Source organism: Hydra vulgaris, chromosome 14 (assembly GCF_038396675.1).
Source record: "Hydra vulgaris chromosome 14, alternate assembly HydraT2T_AEP".
NCBI classification, from domain to species: domain Eukaryota; kingdom Metazoa; phylum Cnidaria; class Hydrozoa; order Anthoathecata; family Hydridae; genus Hydra; species Hydra vulgaris.
This window is the reverse complement of record NC_088933.1, coordinates 17714279-17730653: the sequence shown is the minus strand read 5'-3', so window position 1 is coordinate 17730653 and position 16375 is coordinate 17714279. Positions and strand designations below refer to the sequence as shown.

The following is a 16375-nucleotide window of genomic DNA, read 5'->3' as shown; positions in this document are numbered from 1 at the left end:
TTGATGATTTAAATACCAAGCACTATTTTATATTCTATGTGATTGAGTAGCTCAGGATATTCTTTACTTAAATTGATGAAAGCTGCTAAATCAAAACCTTGTGCTTTAAAATCTTTTAGCTTTTAAAGAACTAAAAGCAGTAAAAAAGCAAGCTGTCTAAACCATATTTTTTACTCTTTCATTTCTACTGTTTGAATTTATTGTCATTTTTAATCTAAGCAAATAAATGCTTTGTAGCAAGCTTCTGGCTGATAAAATTTTATAGTAGGAATATGTCTACAAAGATAGTAAATATAGAGCTGACAGGAAATTCTGTAATCTCCTCTCGTAAATGTTTTTAATTATTTTTCCCTTAAAAACTCCCTCAAGATTCTAAGTGTTTCTTCTAAAACAAATAAAATGTACATTTAAAAAAAATAAAGGTACTAATACAAATATACTTAATCTCTTTAGTGAATAAAAACTACCGAGGTTTTTAATAATTTTTTTTCTGTAAAGAGTAGGTTTTCCTAAAATAATTTCATGCAAATCAACACCAGCTTTATTGCAGATTGCAGATACCATGACAACATGGGGTCTAACACTAATTCTGTACCAAACACTAACAACAGAAGTAGCTTTAATTATTTCATCAGCTGCTAATTCTGAAACTATTATAAATACTTTTGATTTGAATAACTCATGTTCAGAATCAGTGCTTTCTTTACATGAAATTTATATTTCATATTTCACTATCAAATGCGACCACAGCATTTTCAAATTTATTTTGTCCATCCCAAGCTCTGAGTTTTTTTAAGTTATGTCAATTCTTTGTACTGTCTTTTTCACTTTTTGAGAGACTTTTTTTAGCTGCCTCTATGTTTTTTTTTATCATATCAATTGCTAAATTTATTCAAACACTTCCTATCTAAGACTTAAGTTCAAACTTCTTATCTTGTTGTGCAATCATGATCATACTTCTTTAAGATCTTTATAAAAGGTTCATTAATCTTATATTTTTCATTAATCTCCTTACATTTTTCTGTTCTGCTTTTTGTTTTTGAATTAACAAAAAACATTTAATTCAAAAACTGAATTTTAAGTTTTTAAAATAACATTTTAACTGCAGTTATATTAGTATTATATGTTAAAAATATTCATTATCTTTTTAGTATTGAAAAAAGCATATTTAAAAATTTTTTTTAAACAAAAAAACTTAATTTATTTGTCTGAACTACCAACATACTATATTTTACATTGAATAAATACTTAAATTACACAATGTTAAAATATTGTGTAATTGTTCTTTTTGCTTTAAACTTCTTTGAATTTATTGAGTTCTGTTCTATTCATTCATTATTCAAATTTTTTTTATTGATGTTTTTACAGTTTATGATTTTTTCAAAGATTTAAAAAAAAATAAACAAAATGTTTGAGTTTTTTGATATATTTTTGATTTTTTTGTAATATTTTTTATCAAGATGTTTAAATCAAAAATTTTTCAATTTCTTTTTTTAATTTGATTATACTTATCTTATTAAATTATTTTATTTTATTGTAAATCTATTTTTTTTATTATTTTAGATTAATTAACTATTTAGAAATACTTTTTTAGGTAGGAGATAAAATAAAACTCAGTGCTATATAAAGCTGATAAAGATAAAGATAAGCTGATAAGTGATAAAGAGCTGTATAAATATTTGTGAATAATAATAATAAAAATTTTTGTTTCAGTGTTGTTACAAGATCATGGATTAAGTCTTCAAGATGTATTTCTTATATATCTTTGTGTATCAGATATGGGTGAATTTGCTAAAATCAATAATGTTTACAAGACTTTTTTTGTTTCTGAGCCACCTGCAAGGTATATACTATCATGAATTTATATCTTATAAATAGTATATCTTAATAAGTTTTTTTTGTCTTTTAAATGTACATACCCAAACTCTGAGTATGTTTACTGATGCTTTTTCAGACGGCAATTTCTGTAGACTTTTTGTTTAGTGGTTTGCTATCATTTCAAAAATAATCATTTTATATTAAAAATGTCTTAAATGAATTACTTGTTAATGTTGTTAATGAAATACCTAATAATAATTTAAAAAAAAAAAGTTTTATTCATCATTAAATGATTGCTGTATGCAATAAAAAATGTTTGCAGCATGCAATAAAAAATGTTTGCAGCATGCAATAAAAAATGTTTGCAGTATGCAACGAAAATGTTTGTAGTATGCAATACAGAATGTTTGCAGTATGCAACACAAAATATTTGTAGCATGCAATAAAATCAAAGTCTAAAATTTTTTTTAAAAGAAAATATTTTCAAATTTTTTATGTAACTTAGTCTTGATTGACACACATTTTTTAAAATAATATTAGGGACTCATTAAATGTCTAAAGGGACCCGTTAAATGTTTAGAGGACCCATCAAATGTCTAGGGTCCTTAGTTAATCAAATCAAATGTCTTAGGGTCCTTAGAATCCTTAGTTATCAGAATTTGGTAAAATTACTTTAGAATATGATAGGCTTAACATTTTTATGTATGTAATTTCTAACATATGGATGTTAGAAATTACATACATAAAAATCATTACGATCTATGTTAGACATATTTCTAACATAGATCGTAATGAGTGTATGCTTATAGTCACAGAAAAGGTATAAAGATCTAGATAGTACACATGACTGTACTCTGAATGTAAAAATTTGGATATAAAATCTTGCAGGAAAGAAAGTTGAAAAAAGAGAAAAGTGCTGGATCGATGTTTAGTGTCATTTTGTAAACATGTCATCTGGTGGTGATATACAATATTGTGATCAAAAACAATGGTGATAATTTCATCCAAGAAAAAAAGTTTAAACGAGATATGATTTTAGCAACCGCAGCTGGAGTGATTTGAATGTCTAGCAATAGGTTAACCTGTTTAATTGGAATGAAAGGAAGAGTATGGCCACAAGATTCGAGAGTTGAATTATAAGAAAATTACTTAGCAAATAGTTCTGCTTTATCCTTAGGAGAGCCAACCTACCTTTGTTAACGACACTGTAGAAGAATTACCAAAAACCTCAAGAGCCTTACTTCTGAGATTAGTGAACTGAGAATAATGGATATAAAATATATTGATGCTCTAAATTTGGTGCTTTAAAATCCAATTTCGTATTGGACTAATATAGGTGCAAAGGTAAATAAATTTTTTTTAATGGTAATCTAACTTTTATAAAATAGTTTTCACATTTCCTTCTGTATTCAACCTTTATAAAGCTAAAAAAAAACTATTTTATTTATTTTTTATTCAAATTTGTGATTCTGAAAATTTTGATTAATTATTCTGAAAAACTGAATTTATGAGACTCAGTAATTATTTTAAACTAAAATCGTCATTTAATAGATTAACATTTAACTCAATTTGTAAAAAAAGGACTTGATACTGAATTATTATAGATATTTTCTGCTTACAATACAAAAAAAGATTTCTAATTCAAAAAAATTAGAAAATTTTTAAAACAAAAACGAATTTATATGGAATAATGCCGAATAATAAATTCACAATAAATTCACCAGTAATGTTTCAGAGAGCCTGATCAAAAAGACTCATCACTGATCAGGAATGCATCATTGTAATCTTTATCAATGCATGTAGCTTACATCATTTAAGTTATTATTGCAGTAAAACAGACCTCACTACAAAACAGCCAAACACCCAATCCTCTTCTGAATTTGCTCAACATAAATAATTTTCATGAAAAATGTGTGTGTGTATATATATATATATATATATATATATATATATATATATATATATATATATATATATATATATATATATATATATATATATATATATATATATATATATATATATATATATATATATATATACAATTTTTAGTCACAATTAGCTTTTACTATAAGTAAATCATTGCATCAGCTTTTTTATACATTTGTTATATATCAGTGTTATTAATAATAGTTTGAAGGTTACAAATATTACTATATCTACAAAACAAACATACATACATACTATTCTGCATACTTTACAGAATTATATCTTTTTTGTGGTCAATAAATTTTTTTATTTTATGAATAATATGCACTAATTCACTCTAAACTCTCAGAAACACCACTAAAAAATCAGTAATACAAAATCTATAGTGAAAAAATTATTTTAAATGTAGCAAAAATCTTAAAAACTTAACAGTAAGGTTTCATTTTCTTCAATTTAACATGAAAATTTAACATCTCATTACAAATCTTTTGCAACATTGCTAGCAATGTTGCAAAAGATTTGTAATGAGATGTTGAACTTTCTAAATAATTTATTGATCAATGTAGATAGTAGTCTATGCTGGGCATTTTTTTCTTATCAAACCATAATGGGCTCTGCTCTAAAGAGCTATTGTCTCTTGTGCCATCTACTAAAATTCATTCTTGTGTTACTTGTCATTCAATTAAGTCTCATCCTTTTTCTGTGACTGTTCCTAATTGCTCCAAAAACTCTTATTCCTCTAGTTTTTTCCTCAAATATCAGTTTTTTGGAATTCACTTCTTTCATCTTGCTTTCTTGATTCATATAAATTGCAATCCTTTAAGTCATCTGTCAATAGTCATCTTGTTCTACAATCTTCATCTTTTTTCTTCCAGTAACTTCCAACTCTAATTAGTGATTGCTTGCAGCCTTGATGGAAGCGAAGATGTTTTTAAAAAAATAAAAAACCTTCAATCTTTTATTCTTTTTTTTTTTTTTTTGATTGGTTCTTAAATTTCACTATTTTTTACCATGATTATATTATCAACAACTTGTTAAAAAAACTTTTTGTAATGAAAAATTAAATTGAATAACTTCAATCAATCAAATTTGTTTGTTTACATTTTTTTCCGATAATTTCAGTAACCCATACAATAGATAAGTTGGAAAAGCACTAGGGGGTAATAACCTTTTTTAACTTTCACTTCTCCTGATTATGCAAACTCAATGCTTAAATGTCAGTTATATCAAAAATTGATAAAGATGCTTTGAAAATACTTTGAAACCAATGTATGATATTTTGCTTTTAAAAAATCTGCTGCGAACCATTGAACTAAGATAGCCCACCGCATCTTCAGACAAAGCAAATTTTTGAAATAACCACTCCACCCTATCAGGGTGGAGTGGTTTATTTACACCCTATCATCCACTCTTGGTTGCATTGTTAAAACTGTGTTTTTCTTCTTAGCTCAAAAGTTTAATAAGAAAAAATTAAATGAGAAAAAAATTACAAAAGAAACATTATTTGGTACAATCTCCTTTTAGTAAAAATATTGCAACAAAAATAGGTAATCATTTTTTAAATATCATATCCCAGTTGGTCATTTACTATATAAAATTATTGATAGAAACACTATTAAATTTAGTTACTCATGTTGAACAACAAGTTACTAACTAATCATAATATTTTATGTAATCATAAAAAGGAGAAAGAAAAAACATGCAATTGCATCAACAAATCTACCTGTATCATGAACAATCAGTGTTTGAATATTTAACGTCAAGCGACTATAGCATTTTTAAGTTACGTTACATCTCATATTAGTTACAATTGGTAACAAGGTTACAATTTTTTACTTAAAACTAAAAAAACTTTAAAATACAATAAAGGTTTGTTTATTTTTATCGCTTTTATCAGGTTTACTTTATTTTTAATCTACAAAAGTCTGTTTACTTTGTCACAAAAAATAAATAAAATTTCTATTTGCAACTAACCCCTATAACATTTCAAAGTTACATTGCATCTCAATCAGTTACAATTGTTAACAAGGTTACATTCTCTAGATTTGAATTAAATATTAAGTAAATATTTGTTTATCATTGCTGCATTGCTAAATATCATCTTTTATTTTATTTTTATTGTAAAAATGATGAAAGATTAGAAGTAATTAGATTTTTGTACTGCTCTTCAAAATTTGGGTTGCCAATATCTTGCTTAGAGTCAGAGTAAACAGCTTTTTAGTAACACTTTCTGTAACTTCAGCCAATAGTTCCTCTTCAGCTATGGAGAAAATAACTGTTCTCTGGTCATGATACCACAGATGTTGTTTCATTACATCAATGCATGCTTGGGCAATATCAGGTCTTTTAATTTTATAATTTTCTTAATAAATCTATAATTGCTTGTTAATCCATCTCAGAAGCCGTACATGCAAAAGAATGATGTTAATCTATCTGAGAATCTATCTCACATGCAAAACATGAAGAGTTTTATAAACCAAAAGTATAAAAAGCACCAATAAATTCAGCAAAAACGTGACATCATTTGCAGAAAAAAGATTTGAATCAAGATGTGGACTAAAAAGGCAAAGTACAAGATTATAAGTTGGTTTAGCAAGATATCTTGTATGATTGTAAGGCATCTGGTCTTTTAAAATGAAATCCTGTGACCAATCTGCCTAAGTATACAATTGTTAACTTCCAAAGGTACCTATAGTCACCACTGGGAAATACATTTTTTTTTAAAGACTTTATCAGCTAACAGAAAGTATTTATTTAATTACTTATGAGAAATTATTTGTGTTGATAAAAAATATGTTTTAATAATGTTATATATTTCCTTTCCGAATAATAAGTTTTAATAGTCCTAAAATTTGTTTATATTTTCATAATTTATTCCATTAGCAAACTTTTTATCTCAGTTATCATGTAATTTTTTGAATGTATTGTCTGTGGGTCTTTTTGTAACTTTACCTGTTACTTTTTCTATTTCAGAAAAAGTAACAGGTAAAGAGTTCAACAACATGGTGTCTACATGCTATCCAAATTAGTGGTCTGTTGTTCCATCTTTCAATAATTGACACTGCTCCATTAATCCATCCAATATTACTTGCAGTTGTATCAAACAATACGCTATCAACTGCTTTGAAAAGACTCTATTCATCGAAAACATTTTTTATTACAGCAACCTAGTTTATTCCACAACCATCAGAAATTCTAATTACTCCAATAAGCTGGGCCTCATTGAGATCAGTTGAGCTTAAAATTACTGCTAACTTTTCCACATTTTTGCCATGATTAAGAACATCTGTAATTTTTTTGCGTCCTTGTGAAGAGTCAAAGATAAGTGTCTAGCTCTTGAGATGAAAAATTCTTCAATTCCTTCATTTGTTAAGACTATTTTGTTATGCCTTCTTGAAGTTGTTTCTTATAATGAAAACTTATTCAAATCTCCAGTGCCTGCATTTATGATACTTGCAATTATAGCTACCAGACCTGTTGAAGAAATATTGTATCTTTTTGCAACAATGGATGTTGATTTGATTTTATGTTTCAGAATATTTTTTAAGACTTGACTAGAAAATGTTGTCAGATGATGGTTAACCAATCATTTTTGCTTGAAATTGTTTTGTTTTCACAATCTTTCTTTTTATAAACTTTTCATAATTTTTGTCCTGTCAATCCATTGACCACTTTCCTTTTTAAGGCCTTTTTAACCATCCAAAGCATACAGTCTTCCCTGATAGTGATTTAGTCTTTCTTCCATTATTATACCATTAACATCTGAAGAAGAAATGTCGAAAAGATTACCGATTTCTTCCCAAAATTATATGCACAGTTTTTTATAACTAAGAAAGTTAATTACAAACATTTTATCATATTTATACGAGTATTATTTTTTACAAGTTTTTTTTCGAAATTAGAAACTACAAGTATTATTTAAACCTTATTTGTTTATGACACAATATTGGAATTGAAGTTTTTTCCCATATGTTAACTACGGTTTTAGTAACACATATCAAGCTGTCCTTTTTTTGCTGACAACCATCAGATTCGTTACATTAAAAAAAAATTTAAAAGAAGGCAGGCAACCACGTCCTGAAGGCTAGCAGACTTAGAAATTGATGTCATAAAGTATTTTCTATAATAAAGATATCCAAGCACTTCTCCTTTTGTTGGTAGCTTATTCTCAGGTAGCTTTTTGATTCAAAAAAAGCTTCTTTGATCTTTGATATATATATATATATATATATATATATATATATATATATATATATATATATATATATATATATATATATATATATATATATATTTATATTTATATTTATATTTATATAAATTAAGAAAAATTTTGTTTGTTAATACAAACAAAAAACATAAACAAACCATCACAAAAGCGTAAAAATTACTGTATAATGACTTCAGATGTGATATACAAAGCTAAGTAAAAGACAAAACAAACAAAAAAAGCCTCTCTACTAAAGTCGTCAACATGATGAAAAAAAAAAAAACTTAAATTATTCAATAAAAAACATATCAATACTGTCAGAAAGTAACTTAAAATTAAAATTAATGAACAAAACAGAATTACTCTTAAAGTAAATGAGATGGAAAGCTTTCTTTTTTATTAATAATGATCCAAGAAATTAAGACAATGTCAATTATACAAACTACAGAATTTAATTTTCTAATGTCTACCGCAAATAAAAGCAATGAATTTCTTTGAAAAAGAATTAATTAATCTTATTAAATCAATTAAGCTTCAAGACATTAGCAACACTTTTCAAAATGGTATGAAAAAAGACATTAAAGCTATATGTATATCTCACGAAACCGTAACACAAGCTGACAATATGTATAAACTGAAAAAATACATATGTATAAACTATATAAAGAGGGTTACAATAATCTGCACCACCTACAAAAAAGCAAATCCAAAATTAAAAGACCATAATTTTAAGCAATCATGAAGGATATAAAAAAATTGAAATAATTGGATCTTCTAGCTGTTTTTTCACTTTGAAAGACCACAAGGAAAGCTTCGTTAACAACCCATCTGTGCGCCTTTTGAACCCTTCAAAGAATGAGGTAGGATGAATAATTTTATAAAGTAATTTTATCAAAATAATAAAAGTAATTTTAACAAAAATTAATTGTAAACTTAAAAATAAACTTATTTTGACACAATGGCAAAGTGCATAAAATGTTGTAGCCTGGTTTTAAAAAATCACCAATAAACACTTAAACAAATTTCTAGTTTTTGATGTTAACAATTTTTACCCTTTCATAAATGAAAACACTCTCAACAATGCTATGAATTTTGCTGATATTCATATTGTTATTAAAAGTTAAGACAAAGCATTAATAAAGCATGCAAGAAAATCCCAAATCTTTAATAATGACAAAATGTGGATTAAAAAAAAGAAACGAATTGTTTGATGTCATGATTAAGAGCATTTGATGATGATAAAGTTTGCAAGTTAATAGGTATTTTTATAGTGCATCAAATTTCACAGCATTTTAACAAAAAAGATTTTGGCCTATATTGTGATGACAGTCTTGCCGTATTTAAGAATAAAAACGGTCAGCAAATGGGTAAAATCAAAAAGCGTATAACAAATATTTTTGAAGGAAACTATTCAATTATAAAAATTGTTAACTACCTCGATATTACATTAAACCTAAATAACAACACATTTCAACTATTGTAAACCTGATAATCAAAAAGAAACCATCTATTATAAAAATTGTTAACTACCTCGATATTACATTAAACCTAAATAACAACACATTCCAACTATATTGTAAATCTTATAATCAATTGAGGTATATCCATTCTAATTTTAACCACCTTGCAAGCATTGCAATAAAAGCAATCCCTTGCAATATTGAACAAATATTATCTTCCACATCAATTAATGAAACTGTTTTTAAATAGGCTTCTTTACCATATGAAGTAGCTTTAAAAAAATTGGGATACGAGACAAAGCTTACCTACCAATCACAATTAATCCCAAATCAAAATCAACAAAAAAACATCCTTAACGTAATATCATTTGGTACAACCCCCTGTTCAGCTTGATTGTCAAAACAAAATTAGGAAACTGTTTTCTAGCCCTAATTGGCCTGCATTTCCCAGCTGGCTACAAGCTACATAAAATATTCAACCAAAACTCTATTAGGATCAGCTACAGTTGCCTTCCTAACTGAAAGTATATCATAAATTTGCATAATTTCAAAATTTTGCGCAACTAAAAAACAAGCAATGTAACTGCGTAGATAAAGCATTTTACCCTTTGAATAACCAGTTTTTGTCCAACAATATTGTCTACCAAGCAACCAAAAGTTCTAGTGGTCATGAACTTAATGAAAAAGTATATTTTGGCATTAGTCATACACTATTTAAATTAAGATAACCAAACCGTTTCAAATCATATGCATCAGTTAAGTATAGAAATTACACAGAACTCTCTAAGGAAATACGGAGCTTAAAAGACCAAAACATAAAGCCTATTATAAAATGGAAAATTATCAAACATTGTAAACCCTACAGTCTAACAATATCCCACCTTTGTTTCTACGAAAATTATGTGATTTTTTCACATAATGGTAAAAACCTACTAAATAAAAAAAAAAAATTGTATCTCAGTGTCGACATTCAAAAAAGTTCTTATTATCTTTATTTGACACAGGAGACTATAACAGCTTTTTATTTTTTGTTTTATTTTTTACTTTTTTATTTATTTATCACATATGATTTGTTTATCACATCTAAACTCATTCTACAGTATTTTTTACGATTTGTTTACATTTTTTGTTTGTATTAACAGCTGATGGTTGTCTTTGGGCATGAAACTTTAGGTCCCACTAATCAGTTAATTTCATTCATCTAAATAATATATATATATATATATATATATATATATATATATATATATATATATATACACTAATTTAATATATGAACATCAATGAATATGAGTTCTCTCAATACTAATTTTTTTTTATTTAATCTGAAAATTTTTGCTAGATTTTTGATACTACCAACTCAGCTTTAATTACAAACTATTAATTATATTTAATTACAAACAAATGGGGACTTTTTAATGACTTCTTTAAAGTTTGCTTTAATTAGGCTTCTTCAATGTTACATAAGTATAAAAAATATGATGTCCAGAATTGCGTTTTTACATATTGACCATCATCTAAATTCATACCTCAGTTCTTAGGTCCGCATTTGTTAAACTGATCTCAATTGCCTCTGAAACTTTTTTTTCAAATTTTTTGGGTTCTATTTTTAAAAATAGAACCCAAAAAAACTAACATTTGCTTTTTTCATTTAACATGTTAGTTCCACTGTGGTAAAAGATATGGCAGCCAAACTCTTGGAATTCCAGTACCTGAAAATTTTTGTTTTGGTAAGTCAGTTTTTTGTAAAATTACTTGTCAAACAAGTTTGTCAAATCTTCAAGGACCTAAATCTTACACACTGTTCAGAATTCTTGGCACCAAAACAGATTAGCTTGTTAAACCAATTGAACAGTGGAAAGAGCAACCAGGATACCAAGAATGATACCAAGAAGCTGAAAAATTTGTTCGTATGGTAAAAGTTGTAAACGATACTGCAGAGAGAGGAGTGAAACTGATTTTAGATTTTGCCACAATTATAACCAGTGATCTACAACAAAGAGAAAGGTTACTGCAGTGCATTAAAAATCACAGGCAGTAATATCCTGATTTTAGCAAAAAAAACTCTTGGAGAATGAAACGAGGTTATTAACATTCAGATATTTTGACTAAAACTGTTAACAAAAAAAGCAGAACTAGCTTGGTTTAACTGGATAATATAACATATATTATACAAGCTGCTTTTGTTTGGCTTGATTTCTGTTATTTAATTTTTAATTATTTGAAAAATGTGATCAGTGTACTTGTTTTTTGTGTTTCAACTAAAAAAAGATATTGTTTTATACAGAAAATTGTTGCTCATATTTAGGGGCTTTGAGGGGGTTCTGGAATAGTTATAAAATGTGATAATAAAAATGTTTACATTGTACTCAAAGATTAGAATGGGAAAAAAATCATTTGGGATTTTTTTCCCATTCTAGTTTTTGTATAAATAAATGGTCTAATTTTTAAAATAAAACCATTTATTTACATTTTGATTTAGTTAAACTTAAACATATTCTCCAAAAAAACCTTTACCCAACTTAACTAATTGATTGTGTTTTAAAAACCTAAATAGGCTATATAAAAAGATAATAAGAAAATTATCAAATCCTCAATAATAAATTTCTTTAAAATGCTGTATATTGGTAAAATATCAATTTCAAAAATTCAAACAATTTCAAAAAGAATTTCAAGTTTTATACTTGAAAATGATTATTGTAAAGGGTGGTTAAATTTTAAGGGCCGATGTTAAATTTGAATAAAACACAAATTATTAAGGAATTTGTTGTAACATCTTTTTATTATGATAATATGGTATGATTCAATTATGTATGGAATAAAATATCGGCCAAATGGGCGCCGCGACCTCGGCGGCACACCTCCATCCGATGGTGCAAATTTTTGATGACGCTGAGGCATAATTGAGGTTCAATGCCGTTAATGTGCCGAATTATCTCATCCTTTAGCTCTTGAATTGTTGCTGTCTTATCAACGTACACCTTTTCTTTTAAATACCCCCAAAGAAAGAAGTCCAACGGTGTCAAATCATATGATCTTGGCGGCCAATTGACATCGCCACCATGTGAGATAAAACGACCATTGAATTTTTCGCGCAAAAGAGCTTTTGTTTCGTTAGCTGTGTGGCAAGTGGCACCGTCCTGTTGAAACCACATATTCTCCACATCCATATGGTCCAATTCGGGCCATAAAAAGTTCGTTATCATCTCACGATAGCAAACACCATTCACAGTAACTGCCAGACCGGCATCATTTTGGAAAAAATATGGTCAGATGATGCCGCCAGCCCATAAACCACACCAAACAGTCACTCTTTGTGGGTGCATTGGTTTTTCGACAATCACTCTCGGATTAACATTCGCCCAAATGCGGCAATTCTGCTTGTTGACGAAGCCACTAAGGTGAAAATGGGCCTCATCACTGAAGATGATTTTCGTCGGAAATTGATCATCGATGGTTGCCTTTTCTTGCCACCATTCTGACCATTGACGACGTTTGAGATGGTTAGTGGGCTTTAGTTCCTGGGTCAACTGCACCTTGTAAGCGTGTAAATGCAAGTCTTTATGCATAATGTTTATCATCGACGAGCGTGAGAGGTGCAATTGTTGGCTACGACGACGAGTTGATGTGGACGGCTCTTTAGCCACACTGTCGCGAACAGTAGCAATATTTTCGACAGTACGAGCAGTACGAGCATGCGCTGGTCTTTTCACATCTCCTACAGACCCGGTTTGCTCAAATTTATGCACGATTTTTCCAATTGTACGCACATTTGGACGATTAAATTGATCGAAAAACTCAAGAAGTGCACAATATGCATTTTGATTTGAACGCCCATTTTCATAATAGGCCTGAATAACTTTAACGCGTTGCTCAATTGTGTAACTTTCCATGGTTCAAATTGAGTCAGTCTGAAATTGAGAAATGACACATTAAATACAGAAAAATAATTTATGTTTAGGTTTGGTTCACATTCAACATCGGCCCTTAAAATTTAACCACCCTTTATAATCGAAACATGTTGTTTAAACTGAAAAAAATTATTATATTTATTAAACTAATTACAAAATTTGTGCTATTATGATCATATATATATACTTATATGTGTTTATATATATATATATATATATATATATATATATATATATATATATATATATATATATCGCGAGGTTAGAATTATTTTGTTCTAACTCCATGTTTTTCCAAACTGAGAAAATCAAATTCAAAGTTTTAAAAGGACCTGTAGACCACTTAAACATAAAAGATGTAAACAAATTAGATTCATATTAATTTCCCATACTTGCTACCACAGTTTAAAAGTAAATACTTCAAAAGATATAATGTGCAGGTATCTGAATTACCACACCCTGATTTGGAGATAGAACAATATAATACACACTTATTTTATAAAATACAATATTATTTTGTTCTATCTCTATTTTTTATATAAAAATATAATACAAATTAGTATTTTGTATATATATTGTATATATTGTAGCAAGGTAAATAACTGTTTGGTAGATCTCTGTTTTATTGGAATAAAATCTTACTTTAACTAGTAAAAAAACTTTATAAATGCAATATTTATAAAGTTTAATTATCTAAAGTGTGTACCAAGATTTTTACAAAAAAATAAAACTTTGGTTGAAATAAGCTCCAAGAACATATTATCCAAAATACATTTCACAGTGAAATGAATTTCAAAGATTAAATTCAGCAAGGTAAGCACATCTGGTTAATTCATTAAAAACAACAATTTTAATAAGAAGCCCATTTAACACCATAACATAAACATAAAACATAAACATTTTGACATTAAAATAAATTATTTTAAAATACTATTATAAAATGTTATGTCTACAGCAGGCATATACTTGAACATACTTTGAAGGTCCTTAGCTTTATCAATAGAAATTTGAGCACACTGGTTTAAGACAGAAGCCATTGGTACAACTACAAGAGGTCTTGCCACAGCTAATGAAGATCGTGGATTGTTAGGAAGACGCTTAATTCAAACTTCTGAACAAACATCAGTAAATGACTTTCTGTAGTATATATGATCTGAAAACTCTGCCCTGTAAACCAGATGCTTTATTTGGGTATAGGGATTATAATTAAAATAGCCTGCCATAGCTGAAAAATGCTTAAAATCCAATCTTTTCATTTGGTAGACAGAAAAAGGATTTCTCTTTTGAATATTAGCAATTGCTCTGAATAAACCAAGTTGACTAAATATTTCAAGAGGAGCTAGTGCTCTATCAATTTGACTATGTATATTGTCAACCTCTTGTATACTAGAGTGCCTTGATTCACAGAACTTTTGCTCTATTACCCTGATTTTTAGGTAACGTATCAAAAACTCGCGTAAGGCAATGGACATGTGACTATTTCTATTTTGAGGCACGCAGGAATCAAACCATAGTATGAGTTTATTAACATCTGGGTGGTCAGCAATTATCTTCTCTAGCAAGCATGTTACACTACTTGCAAGGTCATTTCCTGCACGACCGGAAATGCCTTCATGCCAAAGCATACAATAACCTTTTTTATTTAGGGAGCAATGCCCAGTTAAATTATAAGCTGAGAGTTTATGTTTGTAAAAAAATGCTCCTATGTTTGATTTTGGTAAACTTATTACATTTTCAAGGTCAATGCATACTACAGCTACATTTTTATCCCTAAGTTTGCGGTCTTTTTCACTTTCTGCTCGATTTTCATTCTTCAGCATTACATGTTTGGAAAATTTTGGGGTTTGCTCCTCAGTTGGATTTACTACATTATGGTATTCATAACATGTATCACATAAATCAGTTTTTGGCTTTTGAAATTCGATGTTAAAGTCATGCTCAAATATGAATTTATACATATGCTTCTTAACAGGGGCAATATTCTTTTCTTTGCAATAGGTAGAGTAAAGTTCATACATTTTATTAAGATTTAAAAAAGCTTCAAAATATTCTTTTTTTGTTCTTTTACGACAGTAGTGTGCTGGTACACGTGGAAATTCATTGATATGATCTTTAACACTTTGTTTTGATCTTTGATCAACAACCTTTTTGGTGTTTCCCCCATTTTGAAAAGGCTGGGCTTGCAGTAGCATCATTCTTGTTTTCATGATGATAATAAACTCTTCTACTACTTATATTTAAAGTAGTGAGGTAAAATTCTTTACAAACTCGAGTTTGCAAATCACCAACAAAAAAGCTGTAATAAAATGAATATGTTTTTCGCGAATTTTCATTGATGGTTCGATGACGTTTCTTCTGGAGTGATTCAGTAGTTCTACTGTAGAAATGCTTTTTTTGGGTATCATCCATAGACCAAAAATCAGAAAATATATGTGCTCGTTCTTCATCACTGATATGTTGTCTACATTTAACATTTAATTCTACAGTTTTTTCTTGTGGTTACAGACTTGCATGGAACATTTTCTCCTTTTCTATTTTTATAAGCTTGACCAGATTGTCTCAACTGCTTTCTCACATTCTGTATCCAAGTTTTAGGTGCTGACTTTCATTTCCTAGTTTGGCCTCCATGTGGGGGCAGACGACTAGCTGATGCTATTACAAGTGCACCATTAGGATATCCAAGAACATTCAGATCAGTTTAAAAAAAATATATATATACATAATAATAAACAAATAACAATAATACCCAAACCATGAACAATATATATTTAAGAAAGTTCAAATGTAATAACTATGATCTATGAAAAAAAAAACATTATATATATATATATATATATATATATATATATATATATATATATATATATACATATATATATATATATATATATATACATATATATATATATATATATATATATATATATATATATATATATATATATATATATATATATATATATATATATATATATATATATATATATACATATTTTACCTTTAACGTTTTGTTGTAATTTTTCAACAAAAAAATCTACCGCGGCTTT

At 27.8% G+C, this 16375-nt stretch overlaps 1 protein-coding gene across 3 annotated transcripts in view; it reads left to right on the top strand.

Moving 5' to 3' along the window:
* The window catches only part of LOC100205848 (uncharacterized), an 84772-nt gene that overhangs the window by 39156 nt on the left and 29241 nt on the right, over positions 1-16375 (top strand). For all 3 annotated transcript variants that reach the window (XM_065818295.1, XM_065818297.1, XM_065818296.1), the window contains one exon: positions 1714-1843. In XM_065818295.1, coding sequence (XP_065674367.1) covers positions 1714-1843 — 130 coding nt within the window. The remainder of the gene's footprint in view (positions 1-1713; positions 1844-16375) is intronic.